General features: G+C 40.3%; 1 protein-coding gene, 1 long non-coding RNA gene and 1 pseudogene across 4 annotated transcripts in view; 1 reads left to right on the forward strand and 2 right to left on the reverse strand.

The window, feature by feature from the left end:
• The window catches only part of RCOR3 (REST corepressor 3), a 57,649-nt gene extending 47,086 nt beyond the window's left edge, over positions 1-10,563 (reverse strand). Inside the window, exons 1-3 of one of the 3 annotated variants that reach the window (XM_068541487.1) lie at positions 10,093-10,563; positions 9,638-9,694; positions 1,885-1,962 (exon numbers count right to left, since the gene is read on the reverse strand). In XM_068541487.1, coding sequence (XP_068397588.1) covers positions 1,885-1,962; positions 9,638-9,694; positions 10,093-10,258 — 301 coding nt within the window. In that variant the 5' untranslated portion in view covers positions 10,259-10,563. Of the gene's footprint in view, positions 1-1,328; positions 1,656-1,884; positions 1,963-9,637; positions 9,695-10,092 lie in introns of those variants that run through there. The other 2 variants (XM_068541488.1, XM_068541489.1) reach the window with 2 other exon arrangements.
• Positions 10,158-20,450, forward strand: LOC137762933 (uncharacterized). Its single transcript, XR_011073652.1, has 3 exons — positions 10,158-10,281; positions 19,838-20,018; positions 20,305-20,450. It is a non-coding gene; the product is annotated as an uncharacterized lncRNA (long non-coding RNA).
• A 319-nt stretch (positions 20,451-20,769) lies between these two features.
• On the reverse strand, positions 20,770-21,486 carry LOC137762932 (small ribosomal subunit protein uS7m pseudogene; annotated as a pseudogene).
• Between the last annotated feature and the right edge of the window lie 3,378 nt (positions 21,487-24,864).

Genomic DNA, 24,864 nt, shown 5'->3' on the forward strand with positions numbered 1-24,864 from the left:
ATATATATATAAATAAATTCTTTAAGCACATTTTTGAGAAGCAGTGGTTGAGAATTCTGATCGTAGAACAGCTGGTCTACCTGGACTTGGTTCCCAGCCCTGTCACTTGTTTTTGGACTTTAGGCAATTAACTTGACCTTTTTGTACCTTAGTTTCCTCACTATAAATAGTGATAAAAATAGTACTATATTTAGTACTATTCCTCCTAGGATTAAATGAGCTAATATACGTAAAGTGCTTGAAACAGCATCTGGCCCATTTTAAGTACTTTCTAAGAGTTTGCTGTTATTAATAGTACAGCACAGTTTAATATATAAATATGCTATTATAACAATAATGCTGTTAGATTAACAACTAATTTTTATGGATGTTATTATATCTCCCTAAGACTGGAAGCTTTTGATGAAGAAAATCCAAATATTATATTCTATTTAGAACCCATAGTACTTAAACATATGACAGGTCTAAACACATGCTGATTAACAAAAATGTCTTATAGTCCTATAAATAGAAGGCTGAACAATACCAATCACCCTGTGATTCTCAACCCTGGCTATGCATTAGAATCAGTAGGGGAGCTTTAAAAAAGTAAGTCCTGGCTCCACCCCCAAGATTTCTGATTTAATCAGTTTGAGGTAGAGGCCAGACATCAATAGAATTTTTTTTAAAGTTCCCCTAAGTGATTCCAAAGCACAGCCAGGGATGAAAGTCACTGCCCTGTACCTTCAGTTGGATATTCCACATGGACACACCACTACCAGGACATGTTGGCTTTCTGAATTTTGTTTTCCATTTTGCTAAGAAATGCACCATTGTATAAAACAGTGCTAAAACAGCAAAAACCAATGACACCCTAATGCTCAGTTTGTGACTGAAAACCTCTGCCTATAATGAAGATTGAACCAAAAAACCTGATCGTCTCTTTCAGGTTTCTCAGTACACAGAATGTACAATTTTGTGTTTTCTGTTAAGAATACCTCAAGGGCATATAATTCCTACTTTACCAGCTAGACTTTTTGCTGGTATTCTGAAGCTCTTAAATAGGAAGAATTATCAGGTATGCAGAATAATACCCCGTTTTCAATTTTTAGTTCTCTTACTGCATCAATAAGTATGACTAGACTTACTATGCACATGATACATAGGACATCATTAATTTTCATGAAACTAAATAAACCATCATGGGACATCTTTAAGATTTAGTAAATATTTTTAAAAGACAAGCTTATTTTACAGCCACTAGAATAGCTGTTCAGTGGTTTTTGTTTGTTTGTTTTAATAAATCAAATGATAACTGAATGGAGGGGTGGGGATCTTAGTTTTGTTACCTGCACGTTTCCTATATCTGATGTGCCGCAAAGGATCAGGTCCGCTACATCACATTGAAGTCTAAAGCCACACCATGATTCAAGAAGTGCATGGTCAATGATCCAGAAGGTCTCCGTCCAGAAATGGAGAGCACAAAGATGACCTGATTGATGGCTGCTGAAGTCAGTTCTTTCCCCTTTCCTCTTTAAAATGGTAATGATAGTGGGCTCTTGGAAGTTTGAAGGCATTTCTTTACAGCTTCATATACTGAGGAATAGCCTGTGCAGATGTCTACATAGTAACTCCCTCCCCTGCTTGAGGATTTAAGCAGCAATGCCATCAGATCCTAGGTTTTTTCAGTCTTCCTGGGCCTGACACAAATTGGAATGATCAACCCACTATCTTTCAAAAGGAAAAACATTCTAACATAACAAGCTCCATCAAAAAAACAGAACAAAACAAAGACAAACTGATTTCTTATGAGAATCTAAGAGACCCAAAAACAAATATAAGTTGCATTTTGAATTGGTTGATAGATTCCCTATTGACATAAACATTCAATTTCAGAAAACTTACATTTGGCATCTGGGATACTGTGATATGGAGACCATACAAGCATTCCTCCATTGTCTTTATCGGTGTACTTTGTAGCACCTGGGGAAAAAATTAATTATTTTGAATATGATGAACTTTACATTCAAAATAAGTATAAACAAAGTATGTTTTATTTCTATTTTAGTACAGTACCTGCAAAAGAGGACAAAGAAACAAAGTACAGGAAAACAAAGGAAGGAAAACAGATATACACTAAATATAGTAAATATACCATTTATAGATACGAACGAAATTTCACAAACACTGAAGCTTACCCTCTTTAAATTAAAAAGAAAGACTTTATTAAGTACATTTTATATCCCTACTTCTTAACGGGTAGTAAATCTGATTTAACCTTCTATACGTTACTTAGGAGTCATTAAAAACTCTGGCTTTAAAACTAGAGCAAATACCTCAGGTGATGAGTTAATTGTTTTGCCCATATCTAAATGGGCCAAGATTATTATAATTTTTAAATACCTGTATCTGCTTTTTATGTTTTTTATTTAATCTTGTTCTCCTTGCTAGGAGTCTGCCAGTTATTCCTTTTTAGAGTTAATTTCATTTATTACTTTTTATATTTATAAAAGTTTGTACTCTGTGTAAGAGGAGAACAAAGTCAAACCATGGAAAAGTTAATAATGCTATTTCTCCTTAATGTAATCTGAGAGTCTACCTCTAATCTAGAAGCATACTATTGCTGTTTCTAATTTATTTCTAATCTGTTATAATCTAAAAAGTCAGAAAAATCAAGCTCTATTGAAACTGCATGTAAATTAAGAATAGACAGAATGCACGAAAGGCCTGACACAGCTATCCCAGAGCCAAGTCCATGCCAGTAGGTTCTGTCTTTAAATACTCGATGGTCCTTTTCCGGCTTCTTCCTAATTCTTAGGTGCATTCAAGTCAATTAAAACTATGAGCTGTTGATAGCCACCAGCAATTAATGACTAGAATTCCAAAATTACTTACAGAAAACATTAATACAATTCTAAGGTTAAACTGTAATCATTTATAAAGTTATAAGATATTCAGAATAAAGAACATTCATTTCCAGGGGTAAAAGTAACTACTATTATACTCCCAACTAGAGACTTTATCTATCAAGCAATAATTTAATGTCATTCAGCCGTTCTTTATTTTTGGAGACTCAAAACACATCACTACTGTATATTCAATCAACAAATTTTAGTTAGAGAATGACACACTGTTAGTGCAATATGAAGCTAAAATTGTTAAGTTATGTACGTTTTACTATAAGGAAAAATTAGGTACGGAGAAAAAAGAATTGAGAGAATACTATAAAAGTATTAGAAAAAGCATAATTACAAAATAAAGCTAAAAGCAAAACATATTGCATTTTGTCATAACTATCTTTAATAAGAGGATAAAAATAGGAGCTGAGAATTTAAGAAAATGCAAGTTAGAAGTACATTATCTAAAATTTATATTCAATAAAAATAAATTTTAAGCTGTCTTTAAAAAACTTCTTTAAAAAATATTAAGATATATATTTAATTTTTAACCACATAAAATAAAAACACAAAAGCAAAATAGCTAAACCACTCAGTGGAAATAAAACAGACATCTAAGTTGATCAGAAGCCTTTATTTAATTAATAAAATCTATTGCTATTTCTAGTGAGTATCCTAAACGTCAATCCTTTAATATGGGACTGATTCTTTTTCACTATGGATTGTGACAGTAAGATAATTTAAATACTACTTAACAGAACATGGAATGCAACAAAGAAAAGGCTTCCATTAAGTCTCAAGTCTTAATAGCATACATGCTTAATATTTAGACATATTTCCTTGCATTTGATTCTTGTATTACAGAAAGTCTGAATTAAAATATTTTCATTAAATATCTCTTCTTAAACAGATATAAACTATTTTGGGTTTTTTTGTATTCTTGCCCATGAAGAACAATAGTTAAGTTTCCTCAAAAATTCTTAGCACTGTAATTAAGGGCCCGATCTTCTGACACAAACTGGCATCCAAACTGTGGGGACTAACAGCTCTTCTAATATGGGTGTATGGGTGTGTATGTCTGGAGTATAGAGAATGCCTAATTAGGCATTTCACAATGTTCTTTCCCTGACTCTTGAATTGGACTCCACCATTTTCATTCATATATGTGTCCCACTAGGACCAAAAGATGACTGATGTTTATAGGAAATGAGAGATATCTTAGCATAATGGTTAAGAGTGTAACCACTTACAGAGCCAGACTCCAGGTTTGCATCCCAGCTCTGCCACTTCCTAGCTTTGTCACCTTGAGCAAATTTACTTAATCTGTCTGTGCGTCAGTTTAACCCATCTTAAAAAATAGGGATAATGAGAGCACCTTCTTCACAGAGTTGTTCAAAAATGAAGTGAATTCATATATGTAAAGTACCTGGCATGTGGTAAGCACTATCTAAGACTTATGATTACTACTATATGCTTACTGAAGACAGTTCTTTAAGTTCCCTTCTTTCTGTACGCTGGAAAGGCTTCTTCTTACCTTATCAATCAAATAAAAATACAAATGTATAAAATCTCATGGGGCTCTAACTCAAAAGGCTGATGACCTCTCTTACCAACCCTTTGAAAATGAAACTGAATAGCTGAAATGACTTTTTTGTTTTACTGACAACTCAGATCTGATTCCTCTCCTATAAAATAGGAGAAAGTAACTTGCATTATTAAAAACAATTTACCTCTCAGGATGGCTTGCATTCAGTAAAGCTTTACCCTTTCCATCATAAAAGTTGAAGTAAACCAAAATATTTAAAGGACATAAACCCAATTTTTATTTTGCTTTTATCTAAAACAGTGTTTAAGATTATACCTCAAAACTGTCTGATATTCAGAAATAATACCGAGAATCCAATTTGACTCAGCAACAAAATAACCAAGGCCTTAGAAGTAGCCTAGCTTCTGAATGGATCAAAAATAAACAAACCAAAACTTAGACAGCAAGCAACCACAATTTTAAAAGACTATAGTAGCTCAACAGTTATGAAAATAAAATTATTGAGCAATCAGTTTTTTAAAGTATTAAATGAAACAAAAGTTCAAGCCTTCTGAAAACTTTTAGATCTCCTTAACTGCAGTTGGTAAAATACATTTATGAGACCAATTTGGGGAAAACCAACAACAAAAGTATAATTTTGATTAGGATTTCTATACCAATAGCAAGTTTCAAAGTAAGTACAAAAATATAAATCTTCTATTTCTTTTAAGATTTCCTTTAAGACATTCCAACTAAGGATTTTGATGGAAATTGTGGAACAAATATTCTATATAAAGAACTTAAATATTGAGATCAGTAAGACACTACAAATATTTTTTAAATATACTTAATTCACCAATTTCAAACTGAGGTAAACAAAGACATTCCAAGAGGTACACAAGCATGAATAAGTTTTCTGGGAATCAGTTTTCAGAACTTCAAACTTCCCTGTGTTTTCTTCCCCAAGACAATCTGCCTGAGAACTCACCTGCAGTCTAAGCTGTACACTTATTCTACTTCTGACTTCCTTCTTCACAAACACCCTTCCCTCACTTTAAAAAAAAAAAAAAAAAGGCAGGTCTCTCACCCATCCCAAATCTTACAAGAGTACACTGCCTAAAATTTAAAAACCTCTATGATGTCAAATGAACATCAGCAAAGCTCTCTTTTACTCAAGGCACCATGACTATTACAGTTTTAATTAATTACACATTAATTATAATAACTCAAGCCAGAAGAGATTTAACACTTAGAACCTTTTGTTCACAAGAATACATACTATGATGGTAGATAAATTGGATAGGTGATCAATAATGCACTTTCAAGCACAAAAATGTATTACAAAATTCTGTGAGGAAAATGCACAGAAATGATTTCAAAAACAAAAGGAACAATGTTAGGAGCCTGTTCATATATTTTATAAAATAGATACTACCACATTACTATCGTATTTACATTTAATTGGATGCATTTCAAATAAGTATATAACAACTTTATTTCAAAGTGTTAACATTTTCAGTACACTGGAGATTACATTTTTCAACTAATAAACTCAGTGACAAATAACAGATGTCAACTTAAAAATATGGGAATCTGTTTTTTCAAATTTCTTCTACAAGTATGCAGGCAAAATATTTTGAATGCCACTGCTTTATATACATTAATTTTTACTTAATCTTGTCATATAGTTAATAGTATCTCCCTTTTACAAATGAGAAAACTAAGGCTTGGATATATCAGGTACCCAGTTCATCCAAGGTCACTACGCCATAGTGGCTAAAAGGCATAAGATAAGAGGTAAGACTCTTAATCACCACACAAAACTGCTCCTCATGATGTAAGCATAGTCAGTAGGCACTAAATAAAAGTTGGGGAGGCCTAGCAAAGAATCAAAAGGAAAAGAGTCACCTAAAAAAGAATCAAAAATCCACTTAGTAAATTTTTATAACAGCATTCTTAGCAATGGTCCATCAATTAACATAAACTGTTCCTAATCTCCTAACTTCAGTAATTCCAATTTAAATCTCAGTTCTTCCCATATTTTCTAAAATACTCATATTAATAATTCATTCTTTCTGTCCTTAATTTCTCCTCCAATAAAAATATCCTCCACAAAAAAATCCTCTTTTAGTTTTCCTACATTCTGATCATCATAATCTTGATACCTCAGGAATTTTTCTTCCAAATGACTTGGATGGCTACGGGTGGGCAATCTTCATGAAGATAGATTGAGTGGTTTATGAGACTAAAGGTAAGAGTACGAAGAAGGGAAAAGGAGAGGAGCTGACCATTTCTCAATTTCTATCATTAATTAATAAACATCTTTTCCTCTTTATCTCTTCCAAAGAAATATGTTTAAGTTCTCACCCAATGATATTGATTGATGTGGGGTAAAAACTTCACACACCACCACAACACTTAGAATAAGATAGAGCAGTGGTACTATGTTGAATGGCATACAGGCTCAAAATTTCCTTGTAAAAGGTGTCTAATAATTGATAATCTACATTTGCTTGACAAGATTTGCCTATAACAACTATAGAAAAGCCCACCTAAGTTTAAATGATAACTGGTTTTAGTTGTGTCCTTGGGTTCAATATTCTGCAGATTATTAAGGAGAAAATGAATACAGGCATACCTCATTTTATTGTGCTTCACAGATATGTCGATCAAGTCTATCAGCACCATTTTTCCAATAGCATTTGCTCATTTCATGTCTGTGTCACATTTTGGTAATTCTTGCAATATTTCAAACTTTTTCATTATTATTACATTGTTATGGTGATCTGCAATCTTGGATGTTACTATTGCAGTAAATGGTTAGAATTTTTTAGCAATAAAGAACTTTTTAATTAAGGTATGTACATTGCATTTTTAGACCTAATGCTATTGAACACTTTTATATGCACTGGGAAAACTATAATTTGTGTAACTTGCTTTATTGTGACATTTGCTTTATTGCAATGGTCTAGAATTAAACCTGCAATTATCTCTGAGGCATACCTGTAGATGAATTTAAAGAATATCATATTTGTCCTTATTCTAATAAAAAGTATCAACTATAGTCTGAGTAAATTATTGAGAATATAACTTTAAAAATTGTAATATTTGTGATTTTTCCCTCAAATATTCTACTTAGACAAAATATGATAATGTAAATTGGATAATACAAATAGTGGCCATGTGAAACCACATAAAAAGTATTCTGTACTTTCAATGAATTACTTTTCAAACTTTGAAATTTGTTCTAGTATTTGCTTGCTTGAAATTTTTTCCCAAAGTTGCTACAGTGATCAGGCCATGGCATGCATAAATTTGGTCTAGCATGAAGTCTGGGTCTTAAATACAACATCCTTAATCAACTTGTGTATAGCTGTCTATGAAATATAAACCTATCTAATGGGGCAAAAAGATAGGTATGCTTATTATGCTGCTGAGTTCTAATTTGGAAATAAGTTTATTCCAGAAAAAGCAGTATACCAATGAAAGCCCCAAATCAGAAAGGAATAAATGTATGCAGAATCATTCTTCACAATTATGAAATTTAATCTTCACTGAGCAACTGCCATTTGCCCACTCACACAACCTTCGCAAGAATTCCCCGAAGTATTTTTATTTCCATTTTACAGCTAGAGAAACTGAGGTTTAGGGAGGGCCAGTGACTTGCTCAGGGTACAAAAATAAGAGATGAGTGATTAATTCAGTCTGTCTTAAGCCAGAGCAAGCACTTTCCAAATGTCAAGCTAAAACCTGAGGCAGAGCACTGTAATGTGAAAGTGCCATTCACCTACTAGCTACATTAATAAAGAAAATTAGTTTCACAACATTTAAAATTATTTGAAGCCCTCCAGCACACACAGTGATAGCTTTTGAATAAAATGTATCAAAGCCATGTCATTTAGAAGGCAGCTTTTGAATAAAATGTATCAAAGCCATGTCATTTAGAAGGCAACTCTGATCTAGTGAGCACTTTTGTATCATTGTTTTTACCTGTTGAAAAATAGCCTGCACTGACAATCCTTTTTACACACATTATTTTACCCTCTCCCTTGGGACAAGAAAAGCTGTCTAAACCCTAAAAATCTTTAAATGGTTGGTAAATATCACTTTGCATTGCAGTAATGGGCAGGAGAGGAATGAAAATACCCATCGAGACCCTAAACATGCTATTTCCCCCCAAGAAATACAAGTAACCCTTATTAATATCTAATATAGAATTCAAGAGTCTGACAGAGACACAACATTACTATAAGCGGGCAATGGGCAAAAACTAAGTACAAGAAGCGGGGGTGTGGGGTGGGGAAGCCCCTTCAAAGTCTGCCCAAAGCCTGAACTGAAGAGGGTCTGTGGTGGGCTGGGGGGAGAAGGAAACACGCTCCACTCCGAGAGGCTCCAACAAGGGCGCCTCCATATGCGGAACTCTCGCCCAATCCCCGTCCAGGCTGAAATCCCGTGACCGCCAGAGAGCCTGTTTGGAGAAAAGTAGACAGGGAGCCCGCAAGCTGGGTTGGCAGAGGACGCTGGAACCTGGCTGCTAGGGGAGAAAATGTCTCCTTGGCAGCTGCAGTCACTGTCCTGTGGTCTGACTTCCCAGGGCTGGCTCTGGAGCGAGGTGTGCCTCTGGCTTCTCCCCACCCTCTTCCCCCAATCCCATTCGCTCCGCGGCTCCTACACTCCGCAAAGCTGTCGCCACCAAAGCTACACCACCTAGCCAAAAAGAAAGAAAAAAGAAAATCCCGTGTGTGCGCGGGTCGGGCAGGGCTCGCCCTCGGCTTCGGCCGGTGACAGCAGCCCGGGGATCGCCGCCCTGGCAGAGCGCGGGCCTCCGCTCCCGGGGGCCGGTGGTGTGGCAACTGACATTTGCATGGTTCTTCCACACACAGCCCGCACACCCTCTCCTCCAGCTCTCGGCCTCCGACCCCTGAATCCGCCGAGGGGCCGTCTTCCTCCGTTCACCCCGGGCTCAAGCGGTAGAAAGGTGATGCCACTAGCGGGCAAGTGGCCTCCAAAGGAACCATGTTAACCTTGCAATGCACACATCTGCCCACACGCCCTGTGTCACAGCCCTGCCAAGCGTGACAGCCTCCCCGCCAAAGATGCCTGCCCATCCCAGCCCCGCATCTCCTCCCAACCGCACACCCGGACCCCAACCCCACCCGCCCGCCCTCTACCCCTTCCACCCTAAACCAATCCCAGAAAAGGGGAGACAAGATTTTGCTTAAGCAAACAGATCTACCTGGATCAAATTCAGGGATCCGAGCTTGGTATTCAGCTCCGACTCTCATCCCAACATCTGCAAAGCAAGGTCAAAACAGAAAAAAAGAGAAAGGCGTGGGGGCAGAAAAAGAAAGAAAAAAGAAAAAAGGAAGAGACACTTAATAAAATATGAAAATTGCTGAAGGGAGGAAAGAAGCGGCGGGTGGATGGGAAGATATTAACTCCGGGCACTCCGGGAGATGGCAGCGGATGGGGGCGGGGAGCTGGGGGGGGGGGCGAGGGCGGAGGATTGGGCGAGGGCGGAGGGACGGGGGTCGCGGCGGGTGCTGCTGCACTGCACCGGGAGTTCGAGGCTACCGCAGCGCCCGGGCTCCGAGGGGAGAGAGGGCGGGAGCGCGGCGAGGGGAGGGGGCTGGGGGAGGGGAGGAGGGAGGGGGGCAGGCGGGCTGGCTGGGAGGAGTTCGAGGCTACCACCGTGCTCGTCGTCGCTGCTGCAGCCGCTCTCGGGCTCCGAGAAGTGCAGCCCGCCGTTGGTGGACGAGGCGCCGCTGCCACCGCCGCCCGCCGGGCTCTTGGCGCTGCCGTTGGCCGATCGGTTCTTCCCCAGTAACTCGGGCCCTTTCTCCATCATGCCGGGCATGGTAGAAGAGGGGAGGGGGAAAGGTGAGGAGAAGAGGTAGGCGTCAGGGTGAAGGGGGAGATGGCTTACGAGCGCGGGCGGGAGGGAGAGGAGGAGGAGGAGGAGACGGCGGTGGCGGCGGAGGAGGAGGAGGGTGTTAATATGGAGCCGCCATAACCGCCCCGGTCCGGCAATAGCGCAGTCGCCTCACAACAACCCGCCCCGGCCCCGCCTCTCTCCCCTCCTCCTCCGCCCGCCGGCCGCCCCGCGCAGTCCCCGGCGCCCCTCTCGGCCGCGCCGAGCTCTACGGCGCCGCCGGTATCACTCCGCTCCGCAGGGAGGTTCCGGCCTCCGGGCGGGGGAGGGCAGGAGGGGCGCCGGGGAAGAGGGGGAGGGGAGGGGAAGTCCCACTCGCCGACGGACTGGGCAACCCCAACCGAGCGCTAATAAAATCGCCGCAGAGGCGCGGCCGCCTCTCGGGCTTCCTTTCTAGGGGGCGCTCCGGAGCGCGGGCGGAGGCGCACGCGAGGCAGCCGGACTCTTTGCCGTCTCTGGGCGGAAGGAACGCTGCCGCCCTGAGAAAGGGCCCGGTGCGACCCTAGGCGCCCGAGTTCTGGGTGCGGCCCCCCCCTTTTTTCTAGAGGGTTGCGCGGCGAGATGTCAGGGCAGACCTCGGCGGGAGCGCGGCCCTCTTGAGATGCTGCGGAGGACCGGCTGCCCAGTTTCAGGGCTTCTCCAACAGCGTCGAGCTAGGGTCGCGCGCTTGCCCGCGGTGGAGTCGGGCGGAGTAACAGGGAGGTCTTCGGTCCCGAGGCCCAGGTGGCCGGAGAAGTAGGCTCGGTCCCAACCATCCAGACGCTGCAGTTCTGTTTCTGATCCTCAGAACTGGGGCCTGATTCCCTGGAGAGACTGAGGCTTCCGAGATGAGTTCCCAGTGCCGAGCAATACAGCTGTATATTGCTGAAAGGTGGTTGTTTTTGTTGGGTTTTTTTGGTAACCTTTTTCCTCCGTTTTCCTTCTCTTACCTTTTTTTTTTTTTTTTTGTCTTTGCTATTTAATTAGGGGAGTGGGTGCTGTCAGTTGTGAAATAAAATTAGGACAGGGTCCTTGCCCAGTTGGCGCTTTCTCAGTGCGCTGACCTGCGGTCGAGCCTTGGAGCAGAACTCTGGAGAGGGCGGAGGCCCGGAGTGGAGGTGAGGCCAGGGCTGCAGTCTGGCAGAGTTTCCAGCCTGGCAGGCGATGCGCTCTGTAATGCTTTCCTGAATTTCATTAGGCAGCAGTAGGAACTGCATTTTTCGTTCACCAGATTTGAGGACGTCTGCTCTGCGCCAGGCTGCCTGGCATTGGGGGCTACTTAGGATTTTCTTCCTTTTTTTATTTTTTTGGGGTTTTTGTTTCTTTTAATTTTGCTCGCCAGTAAGTAGAAGTGAGAACTTGTTGTGAACATCTAGTATGCAGATGTATGCAGAGTGGTATTTGAGGTCCACAGTAAGATATTCTTCAAACACTTAAAATAAAGATTGTCCTGGAAGATTTCTATAGTAGGTCAATGCAGAATGGATCAAACCAAAAATAAGCCTCTCTGGCCAGAAAATAGTTCACTGAAAGAAACAACATCCCTAAAGCAGAATGTCTAAATCAGGAATTGAGCCAAGAAAAGCCTGGGAAGTAAGTATTTGACAGCGTCTCAGTCTAAAGGGGAAGGTCTCCTGAGCAGGTACAAAACCTATCTGGTTTTGGTAGTGGAGGTAATTTCGTCTCTATCAAAACCTGATATGATGCCATTAAATATTTGAATCATAAAACTAAATCTTTTATTCCTTTTCTTACCAAATACAGTTCTGAATATTATTTTAATTCCCATATAATTTTTCTACAAGGAGAGAATGTCTTCGCCGAATGAAATGAATAGTCGTTTCCCTTGACAGTTACATTTTTCATTGTGAATTAACACATTGGTATTTTGGTTTTCATACACAAGTTCTAATGATCATGATTCAGCATCTGTGGTCATGTAACACAAAGGCCAGACCCTGAACTGAGTGAATTCACAAAGATAAATGTCACTCTGAGGCTGCTTGGCCAGCCAGCTTTCTGACACCCCAACTTTGCAACACCTTCCAGCCACTTTTCTGCAGAAAGGAATTTTTGTATATAGATCAGGACCAAAACATTGTGAAGGTTTGGGGACTTCTGTAACTTCTATTTATTAGTAAAACCCTTAAAGTGAGAAGATTTCACGATTTTCTTGAGTACAGCAAAGAAGGCAGAGCAGGGAAGACTGCATTCTACTCGGATGAAGAAGGGGTCTTGGGGTATGGCATTTTAAAAAAAGGAAGGGAAGCAAGTTTCTGTTTTGCCCCTGAAGAAAAGGGTTCTGAAGAATAATAATAGGCCTCAAAATGGTATCCCAACAGTGAACAAGGACAGTATAGAAAGAGAAAAGTTCTAAGAAAATTTGGGGGATGTCTATAAGGGGTTAGAGGAAGAAAAGAATCTGGACAAGGAAGAAGCAAGCATTAAAAAGGGTTAATAAACAATGTCTGGGTTAATAATGTCTAAGGATGCAGAGTCATGAGAGGGGTTTAAGAAAAGTCCTTTGGATTTGTTAACTAGAAGGATGTTGATTATTTTGTTTGGCTACTTTTTTACTGTATTAAAATTTTTTAACATTATTTTCATTATATTATAAGTTTGGAACAGACAGTACATTTTCATAGTTACAAAATCAAAATGTATAAGAATTTATAATTCACTATTGTGCTAGACCTCCCAGCGACTGTAAAAAGGCAAGGTAAAAATATATAAGGATTAGAAAGAAATACATAAACCTGTTATTTGGAGACAGGGTGATAGTCTCTATAAAATTATAATAATTTATAAACCATTTAGTATTAATAATGAATTTAGCAAGTCGATACAGTCAGTATGTAAAGATCAGTTATATTTTATGTACCAGCACTGAACAATTAGAAAATGAATTTTTTAAAAAGTGATACCATGTACGAATGCACCAAAACTATTGAATACCTAGTGTATTCATTTCCTGTGGCAGCTGTAGCAAATTACCACAAACTTGGTAGCTTAAAATGAATTCATCCTCTCACAGTTCTAGAAACCGAAAGTCTGAAATCAAGGTGTCAGCAGGGCCACGCTCCCTCCAGAGGCTTTAGGGAAGAATCTGCTCCTTGCCTTTTCCAGTTTCTCGTGTCTGCTGGCCTTCCTTGGCTTGAGGCCACAATCACTCCAACCTCTGCCTCCATCTTCGCATTGCCTTCTCCTCCGTGTGTGTCTTGAATGTCGCTTTTTCTTTATTATGGAAAGACACTACTGGCATTTACGGCCCATCTGTATAGTCCAGGATTATCTCCTGTCTCAAGATCCTTAATCATATCTGTGAAGATGCTTTTTCCAAATAAGAAAACATTTTACAGTTTCTGGGGATTAAGACCTAATGTCTTTGGGGCACCATCCCACCCACTGCACCTAGGAATAAATTTTAATGAAAGAGGTACAAGAACTCTGTACTGAAAATTGTGTTATTGAGAGAAATCAGAGAAGACCCAAGTAGCTGGACAGATGTTCTATGCTCATGGATCAGAAGACTTAATATTGTAAAAGTGTCTGTTCTCCCAAATGATCTGTAGGTTCAGTCTAATCCCTACTAGAATCCCAGCAGATTTTGTGTGTGTGTCTGTGTGTGTCTGTGTAAATTGACAAGGTGACCCTAAAATGTATATGGAAAGTCAGAAAATCAAGAACAGCCAAGATAATCTGGAAGAACAAAGTTGGGGGATTTATACTACCAGATGTTAGAAAGTAGACCAATGGACCTGAATAGGGTTCCCAAACAGATGCTTATGTGAACATTTTACTTATGCAAAAGTTCTAAATAGATTGTGGACCTAAATGTAAAAGATAAAATAATAGTGCCTCTAGAAAACACTTATGAATATATATAGCAGCCTATACATGCTTAGAGGATGGGGTGTCAGACTCTGAGATGAAAGGGAGACTTTATCTCTTGTGTGTTCTGTTCACGGTTGGACTCTTTTGCCATGTGTATGTATTACTGTTTCGAGGAAATAAATGTTTAAAGAATCAATAGACAAAACACAGGTAAATATAGTTAAAAAACAATATTAAGACAATGTAACAAAGTAAACAAAGTAATGTTACAGTTATTAGAAGCCGGGAAGTAGAATGGAAGAGGAAAGATGGAAAGGCGATAGGGGTTTTATCCTCATTTTACAAAAGGAAAAAAATTTAAGCATGGTGATGATTGTGGGCTACACCTTGATTCGCCAACTACAATAGGCACACAGGAAGGACCTCCACAGAGGTCCTGTTTTATTCATTTCCAGGTTCATAATGAGTGTCTTTATGACACCACTTTTGCTGAAGAGTTTATTGATTTGCTCTTTGGTTCTCCTTTATTTTTACTTTAGAAGTGCCTGTCTTAGAATAAGTTTAACTCCAAGACAGAGTCAGGCAGCATGGCCAGGAGACTACCCACCACTAAGCCACTCATGTTGGACCAAGTCTGGTGGGGACAGTCCAAACATGTTTTCAACAGGAAGAAGGAGCTGTGTGTTTTTGTATTTGTTTTGTTTTTTAGAGCCACTGATCCCCAGGTGGGGTGGGGGGAAATCATACCTTAAGAGCTGCAAGGAACTTTAGAGGTCTTATAACCCACTTTCTCTTCACCCCCTGGAATATTTACCATTTCTGAAGCTCGTCTTACAGCCTCCATTTAAACAGATACAGAGATAGGTAACTGCATCACAAAGTAGATCATTTCATTTTTTTAAAGATGTCTAGGTCTTAGAAAATATCTTTTTTTTTTTTTTTTTTGGCACCCAAAGTTCAACTACATATAAGAAAAAACCCCAAATAACAGTGTCTTAAACAAAATGAAAATTTATTTCTTTTCATGTAAAAGATATCCAGAAGTTGAAAGTCCTCGGCTGAAATGACAACTGCCATGAAGGTGTCAGGCACCCAGGCTCCTTCTCTCCTACCCCTCCTCCATTCCTGGAGTGTCACTTTTGCCCTTATGATCCAAAGTGGCTGCTAGAGGGCAGTCATCACGATCACACTCCTCACAGCAGGATAGAGGAAGAAATGCAGGAGGGCACACCCCTTCTCTTTAAGGAGATTTTCTGGAAGTACCATATACCATTTATGCTGATATATCAATGTTCAGAACTTAGTCACATGGCCCACTAACCTCAAAGGAGGCTGGGAAATGTCAAAGTGCTCTGCTAAGAATCAGGGCTCTGTAGCTAAGGATGAAGGGAAAAATGAGTACTGAAAGGCAGCTAGCAAGCTCTGTCACATGGGTCCTTTAAATATTTGAAAACAGCAATCATGTCCCACTTCAGCTTCTCTTTTAGGGTAAACATCATCATTCTCTGACAAATCTACAGTGATACTGTTTTCAGACCCTTCACCTTTTCAACTGTCCTATTAACGTGCTCTAGTTTGTGTTGAATACTTAGAATAAGCCGCCCCCCACGACAGTGTGAGATCTAATTGGTACAAAATCAATTGGAAATATTTTGACCCCTTTTCTTTGCACCATATTTTTATTAAGCCATCCTAAAATTAGCTTTCTTGGCAACAACTGCACATGGTTACTAAATCTGGAATCAACTGCATCCTCCAGGCTTTTACATTTGTTAGTGTTTTGCCTGGTCTCTCCCCACTTAGACTCCAGTAGATTTTTTATTTTCCTTCCCCCCCGCACCCTCAGTAAATGAGTTTAAATGTATTGCCATTTAATTTCACCTGGCTTGTTTTAGCTTACCTGAAACTTTTGAGAACTTTTTGAATTCTGACTTTCTTACCCAACATACTAAATGACTTGGCTGTGGGCATATCTACCTGTGATAAATGAAATTTATCTTTAAGGTCAGGAACAGTGTCTTAATTTATATTCTCAGCATTGGGTACAATGCCTATGCATAGTAGATGTTTGTTTAAGGAATGAATTATGCAGTTAGACATAAAGAGCATTTTCTGGAAGAATTTTTTTTTTTAAGTTCTGGAATTGTTTATGAAAGGAGACTATGAAATCTCCCTGTCTTTAAAAATAATACAGACTTTTATCTGGGAGAATTATATTTAAATGTGTATACAGTCTTTTAAAAGTAGGCAGGTGATTTAAACAATTTTGCTAAACTTCTAAATCATACAAATATGATTTTATAATGATTTGTTTGGCTAAATTTTTTTAAAAAAGAAGAAGACTAGACAGTGAAAAGTTTAAAGTTTATATTTTAATTCTGCCCCTGATACAGAATATACCAACTCATTCATTTCTTTCCCTTGGCTTCACAAATCATAAAAGAAAATTCACAAATCAATTTTTCTTGCTTAAAAAAGGTGTTTGCAAGAATATTCATTAGGGACTTCCCTGGTGGTGCAGTGGTTAAGAATCCACCTGCCAATGCAGGGGACATGGGTTCTAGCCCTGGTCTGGGAAGATCCCACGTGCCGCAAAGCAACTAAGCACGCGAGCCACAACTACTGAGCCCACGTGCCACAACTATGAAAGCCCACGTGCCTACAGCCCATGCTCTGCAACAAGAGAAGCTACTGCAACGAAGAGTAGCCCCTGCTCGCCGCAACTAGAGAAAGCCCACGCGCAGCAATGAAGACCCAACGCAGCCAAAAAAAAAAAAAAAAACAAACGAATATTCATTAAAATCAGTCTATAGGGAACTATAGAATCCAAATTGTGAGGTAATCTGAAGATCCGGGGATAAGATTAGATGCGTCAACCTCTGAAACGGATACAAACTAACATTAAATTGACATGTGAAAGTAACTTGAGAATGTTTCAGAAACATGCTGCTCATGAGATTAGGGGCTCCTAAAATAAATTCTGGGAGATTGGAGATAGTAATCTAAATATAATGTATAGGATAATCTATAAATTTGGCACTTAGACATTGACAAAAACACAGTCATTGGCACATAGTAAATATTCATAAGTTAATTATTATTATTATTATTAAATATAGAGATTAGAAGTAAAATCAAAGCTTCTCCAGAACTGACCAAGGAGATGGCACCCCAAATATATACAATGGTCCCTTATTTGGATAGAAATATTCCTAGAGATAACAATACAAAGAGAGAGGTTCCCTAAAGAATCTCAATTTATTAGGATATAAACAGGATTTTTTAAAAGTAACTGTTAAAAAGTTCCCCTTTCCCTCTGGATACAGGGTTTCTTAGCTACATCTTGATCTAATTCCATTACTTTCGGTTATCAGAGTAATGCGGTTCTATTTAACATAGGCCAAATTTGTGGGGTTTGCAGTGGGTATGGGACCCTCCCCCCGTCATCCCCCAGCCCTTTGAAGTGGGTCCAGGGAAGAAGAAGAATGGAGGCAGATTGTCTTCTTACTTCACTATTCTTAGTGTGGTAACCTTCACTCTGTCATTACTGCTGCTTCTCTAACACTCGCTGGTTATGGCAGTTCCAAATTCTGGGGGTGTTTTTGTTGGTCTTCAAACGTCCTTTACCGGGGTAGGGGGCTGGGGGGGTGTTGGGATGAACTGGGGGATTGGGATTGACATATATACACTAATATGTATAAAATAGATAACTAATAAGAACCTGCTGTTTAAAAAATAAATAAAATTCAAAAATAAAAAATAAAATAAATCCCCCTCCCCCCAAAAAAAGGCCTTTACCTCCTCCACTGTCCCTCAGCCCTTACTGTGGGTGACTCACCCCACAGGTCTTATTGCTGTAACCCTCACCTGGTGGGCAGCCCTCTTAAATGGAGTACTGAAAACATGGTAAATATAAAATTCATAATAATGGGAGTTATTAATTGAGACAGTTATTAGAAATTATTACTTCTCATTACTTCTGAGCCATGAATTGCATTTTGAAACTAAAGTGTTTTAATGATAAGATATTTAAGCCTCTGTGAAGCATCCAACATTTTATAGTTTGAGATGTAATGATATGGGTAGGATGAATTAAATTGTGAAGAAAAATCCTACCTTTGTTTCCAACATTTAATTTTATATATGATTTAAGCTAAGAATACTGCAAGGAGATGGATTATAAACAATGAATATATGCCAGTGTGAAAACCAGGACTTAATACTATTAATAAATACTATTGTATTAGAACTTGAGAAAAGCTTCTCAAAGAAAAAGCAACAGGAAACAGTCAATTTTAGGGACCTCAGCATATAAAATAAAGGCTTGTTGCTATTAGTCTCTGTCTCTTTCTGAACCCCCCCCCCCCTCATTTCTCATCTCTCAGCTCTATTTTCTGTTTACCTTCATTCTTTATTACTGCAAGCAGCCACTCCCAGACAGGAACTTCCTTTAAGTTCATTAAATAGCAAGGAATGCAGGAGAAACATGGTATTTTTCTAGACCAGTGGCTTTCAAACCTTTTGTTACCCACTGCAATACACATTATATTGTCAACCCAATACAGACATATAAATGTGTATCAATCAGCTATTTCTTTGTAATAAAGCAGCCAGAACATCTTAGGGATATACAAGAGCAAGCGTTTCTTTCACTCAGTTGTGTGTTGGTTAGGGTCAGCTGATCTATGCTGGACTCAGCTGGGTGTCACGGCTGATCTTGGCAGGGCTTGCTCATGGGTCTGTGGGTTGGTGGGTGGTTAGCTGATATAAACTGATCCTGGCTGGTGGGGTCTAGCTTGGGTGGTTCTGCCCCATGCGTCTCTCATCCTATTATTGATACTCGTGGACTAGCCTGAGCATATTTTTCTTATGGAAATGGCGGAGGTGCAAAATTGTAAGCCCAGTTGCACAAATATTCTTCAAACCTTTGATCATGTCACATCTAACATTCCACTGGCTAAAGCAAGTCAATGGCAAGCCCTAAGTCAAGGACAGAAAAGTATACTCACGGAGATAAGGGGAATGAATATTTTTAAACAATAACCTATCAAAAATATATAAATATAACTGAATCAAAAGGTCCATAAAACAATTCTTAGGAAGTAGTTTGGGTCAAGAGCTGTAGTTTGAAAAACAGTTTTCTAGAGGGATGTTGATTCAAACATACGTGATCTATGTCTTAGAAGTGTAATCTGAACACGTAACTGAGTTAATTCTGACAATTCTCTCTCCAGCCTCACTTGACCGGGGTAGGATGTTGGTGTGGGGATATAGTGAGATTTGCATTATTGTCACTCCAGTCAGTATTACTCCATGTGTAGTCCACAAACAAGCTAGTCCACTGATGGGTGCCGGTCCACAAACTGTTCATTACTAGACCGTAACCATAGTGAGGCAAGGTGCCAGAATATAAACGAACACACTGTTTATTTCATTGAGAAAGTCTTACTTAAAAAAAAAAAAAAAGCTGAATGAAACTGCGTGCTTATTGGTGTAGTTGCTTTACACTTTGATGAAACTTCCTTATCTCAATCTCTGATCAGTAACAGACAGTTCACAGACCAGCATTACCCAAGGAAGACCCAGAATCTTCTAAACAGGAATCTCCATGAAATAGTTATCTTGTGTATCTGAGACAAAGAAGGGATGTTTTGGAAAAGTCGATTCTTAAGCATTTCATAAATATTGTAGGGGAAGAAACCAGTAATGAGAAAGGAGCTGAAGAAACAAGAGCAGAGAGAGATTAACTGATGGAGCAAGACTTTGAAGAATGAAGGAGCGACAAGGACAAGGTGGCTGGATTGGTCTTGACCAAGAGGCAGTACACTTCATCCTCTGAGACTAGAGAAAGCTAAAAAGGAGATATTTGGAGGTAAGTCTGTAGGAGAGGGTGCTGGACATTTGGGGTACTTCATACCTGAAGGTGTCATTCTTGTCTATGAATTAAGGTCAAGGTCATCTGCTGAGATGGCATCTTGTTACTGCCATTTTGGAATTGGGGGGGTTTGAATTAAACTCAATTGATTTAAAATCCTAGTAAGGATTTTGTTCCACTTTATTCTATCTATAAACATTCATTTTCCTTTTTAACCTAAAGGTTTTTTTTTTCTCACAACCTATGCATTTTAAATAAATTTCTTTTTTTTTTTTCACATCAGAAACTGCTTTTTATACATTTTGTACAAGGACCACTTTGGAACCGAGCATGTTTCCTCCAGTTGGTTTTAATGAATGGCAATACCACATCACGTGCTACACTAGCTCAGGATGAGAATTTTCTAATAAACTTTTTCTGATACTAAAACTGCTTCCTTTCATATCACCCAAACATCCACTCCAATCTGAAGGACGAGAAGGGCTGGATGAGCCCTAAGTTTCTTGGGGGAAATCCAAGTTGATATGTCCCCTCTTTGCAAGGAGATGGGGCAGGGAGAGCGAGTTCTAGCCCCCAAAGAAAGGACTAACAATCAGTAAACATGCTGCTCCATCCTTCTTATGAGGCCCGCCTGCCCTTGAAAGGGAAGCGTACGCTTAACCCACAGGGGTTCTGCAACATGGCGGTGGCTCACGCCATTTCTTGCAACAGAGCGCGCTGGGCTCCTCCCAGCTCCTCCGCCCGCGCCTCACCACCAGCGGTAGTGGGCCCGCGCGCGGTTAGCCTCGGCCACCCTGTGCGTGTCGTGCTTTCTATTTATCACAGGGCCCCGCTTGTGAAAAGCCTCCAGCAGTTCCCGAGACAGCTCCTCGGGCATCAGCATCCGCCGGAGCTTCTTCTCCCTGCACGCAGTAATCATCCACTTCATGGCCAGGAAGTGGCGACGCCGGTCGGCTAGCGGCACAGGGACCTGATAGAAACGGCCACCCTTGAGCATGGGTACCAGCCCAATCACAGGCTCACAGTTTTTCAGTGCTTGGTGGAAGATGGTGTAAGGGTTGCGTTCAGTGGTTGCCTGTTCTTCTGCAGAAGCAGCGTGGTACTTCTCAAACTGCTTCCTTTTCACAGCTTCCTGAGTCTGCGTCATGAGGGATCTGGCCAGTATTTTGTTTCCTCCTTTCATCATCATGTTGGTGAATTTGCTGATCACTGGGTCTTCAAACACAGAGCTTGTTTTCGTCGCTGGAGCAGCTTTGATAACCGGAGTCTTCCTGAGCTCCCGCTCATACTTTTCCTCCTCAGTCACCTCAGCCGAGGGCTTGCGGTAATATTCCTTGTCAAGCTGGGGGTCCTGGTATTCAGGACCATAGCTGGTATTCAGCCCTGGAAGTCGCAGGACAACACTCCGCACGCCCAGCAGAAAGCCCGACCACCCTCGTGCAGCCTTCACCGCGGCGGCAGCCATCTTGGCTGGCCAATAAATTTCTTTTCCTCAATATTTTGTTATGAGAATTAGCAAACATACAGAAATGTAGAAAGAATTATACAGGGAGAATTAATTTACCAACCACCTGGATTCTACAATTTATTTTTATGTTATGTCAATTTCTGTTTGAGGCCAATTTGGAAATGGAATGGTTATTATTTTGTTTACCGAAGTTAGTAAATACTAGTGAAGACTTTGGGAAGGGAATCATTTCTAATTCAACAGGTCAAGTATGAATGTTCTTGGCTTCTGTTTTGATCAGGGTTCTTCAGAGGAGATGGATCCATCTATCATCTATCTATCTATCTATCTATTTATCCATCTAGCTATCATATGTATATTGGCTCCTGTGATTATGGAGGCTGGAAAGTCCCAAGATCTGCAGGGTGAGTTGGCAAGCTGGAGACCCAGGTGGGCAGATGGTGTAGTTCTAGTCCAAAGAGCCAATGATTCAGCTCAAGTCTGAAGGCAGGAAAAATGCTGATGTCCCAGTTCAAAGCCCATCAAACAGTAGGAATTCTCTCACTTGGAAGAGGTTCAGCGTTTTTGTTCTATTCAGGTCTTCAACTGATTGGATGAGACCCACCCACATTGGGGAGAACAATCTGCTCTACTCAGGCTAAGGATTTAAGTGTTAATCTCATCCAAAAACACCTTCACAGAAACACCCAAAATAATGTTTGACCAAGTATCTGGGCACCCTGTGGACCGGTCAAGTTGACACATGAAATTAACCGTCACAGCCTCTTTATGCTATGTATACTTAGGAGAACAGTATTCATCCCCAACCTACCTCTCAGGTTGCCCCTTCCCCACCCTCCCAGAGGAAAAATCATTGTAACACTCTTGTTTCTGGAAGATATGGCATATTTACTTTGTAAGTTTTGTGAACCCACCACTGAATATCCTTAGGGGTTTAACACCTCACTGTGAATAATACTATTTTAAACAAGTCTTATGTAATTGTATATTTTTTTCTCTACAAACACATATAAAACTATTTCCAATTTCTGTGGAATGGAATAAAATATAAATATACATGCAATTATTTTAACCAACCAAATGTTTTAAATTTTTAACTACTATAAAGCAAAAGCTGTGTTTTAAGGTGTTACATTGTTAGGTTTTCAGACTAACTGAGTCTTCATATTTTTCTTCCTATTTATTAATAAACCAGAAATGGCTTTCCTGGTTCTTAAATATTTTTCTACTTTTTCACAATTTCTTAGTTTGAAGGAGCATGTAAGTCACAAACTACATTCAGTGAATCTAGAGGCTTTAAAATTCATTCCTTCATTATTCCACGAACATTTATCCATCATAATTTTGAGCTATTTGGAGCACAAAGATGAAAAATGCATAGTCCATGACCTTAAGGGGCTCATAATCTTGAATTGTAATCTTGCCCCTCACCCTCCACTTGGGGTTTGTCTGCTGGCTCCATGGTGAAGAACACTGTGGAAACCCACCATGGTGCTCATGTTTATGCAACCCAGAAGTAGTGGGGCTCACACCCTTGGGGGGACCTTTGAGCAATGGGGGATGGGATTTGACTGAAGAATATTACCCCCCTTTTATCCCTAATTGATTTTCCTGAGATGCATTTCAGGGGACTCCTTGGTAGTCCCACTGGATCCCACAGCCGGTCACCCATAGTGATGGCCAACTTGATGACGCATCGTTGCATCAGTTTTCCATCTTCCCTGCCTCTATCCCCCATCCCTTGCTCCTGCTCCCTAGTTCACATTCCTCAATAAAGAACTAGACTTCAGGGCTTCCCTGGTGGTGCAGTGGTTAAGAATCCGCCTGCCAATGCAGGAGACACGGGTTTATGCCCTGTTCCGGGAAGATCCCACATGCCGCGGAGCAACTAAGCCTGTGTGCCACAACTGCTGAGCCTGCACTCTAGAGCCCACAAGCCACAACTACTGAGCCCACGTGCTGCAACTACTGAAGCCCGCACACCTTGAGCCCATGCTCCACAGCAAGAGAAGCCACTGCAGTGAGAAGCCCGCGCACCGCAACGAAGAGTAGCCCCCACTTGCCGCAACTAGAGAAAGCCTGCATGTAGCAACGAAGACCCAACGCAGTGAAAATAAATAAATAAATAAAATAAATAAAGAAATAGAAAAAAAAAAAGAATGTAGACTTCAGCCTTTGTTTCAGGCTCTGCTTTCTGAGGAAGTAGGCTAAGATTCTACCTTTCTTCTTTTCAGCCTCTTTCTTTAATTCTTTCCCCTGAAAATCCTACCAACCTTTTGGTAAACCAAGGAGGGGCACGACTCCCTGTATTCATCCTTCTTGCCTCATTTGTACAATTCCATAAATTTCCGTCATTCGATCTGAAGTTGTGCCCTGTGGTTTCAGAGGCTGGTCAGGGATGCTAAGTCCCACAGATTTTTTTTTGACATGTAGCAGTGGGGAGATTTGACACACCTGCTCTCATAGTGGGTCCAAGACAGATGTAGGACTTCTGGGTTGGGTCCTCTCTTTGATGTACCTATCGGTGTAAATTGCAGAACTGTTGTTCTACTACTGTACCTGATGACACAAACGTGAAACACCATTGCGCAGGCAGCTTCTAAAATGGTTCCTGGTGATCTGTGCTCCAGATACTCACTCCATGGTATATTCCCTTCCCCTTGGGTGTGAGTGGAACCCAGTGACTTGACTCTAATAAATAGAATAGAGCAAACATGATGGGTTGTCGCTACTGAGATTAGGTTATAAAAGACTGACTCCCATCCTGTTCACACTTTCCCTTTGGGTCTTCCCACTTGTCTCTCTGATGAAGCCAGCTGCCATGTTGTGAGATACCCTGTAGAGAAGACCACATGGTAAGAAGCTGAGGGAAGCCAACGGCCAATAGTCAGCAAAGAACTGAGACCTTCAGCCCAACAGCTCGTGACAAACTAAATCCTGCCAACAATCATGTGAGTGAGCTTGGAAGCACATTCTTCCTCAGCTCATCCTTGCGATTACTACAGCCTCGGGCAACACCTTAACAGCAGCCCTGTGAGAGATCCTGACCCAGAGGACCCAGCTAACCCATGCTCTGATTCCTGACCCGTGTGAACTGTGAGATAATACATGTTATATTAAATAATATATTGCTTAAAACAAACATTAATTCTCTGGAATGGTTAAATCTAAAGCCTTAAAGAAGAAGGGTATGTTTGGGACTTGAGATAGGCTACATGAGATTTGAAGTGGGCTGCCTTCCACAGCCCACCAGTCTTGGAATCAATTAGTTATTTTAAATTGTAGAATATTTAGTTCCTTTTATACTTTCTCTTTGGGTCTTCAGATGATATGGGAGCTGTCAGGATTCCTATCTTAGTTAAAGAGACCACGAAA

This window comes from Eschrichtius robustus, chromosome 3 (assembly GCF_028021215.1).
Source record: "Eschrichtius robustus isolate mEscRob2 chromosome 3, mEscRob2.pri, whole genome shotgun sequence".
NCBI classification, from domain to species: domain Eukaryota; kingdom Metazoa; phylum Chordata; class Mammalia; order Artiodactyla; family Eschrichtiidae; genus Eschrichtius; species Eschrichtius robustus.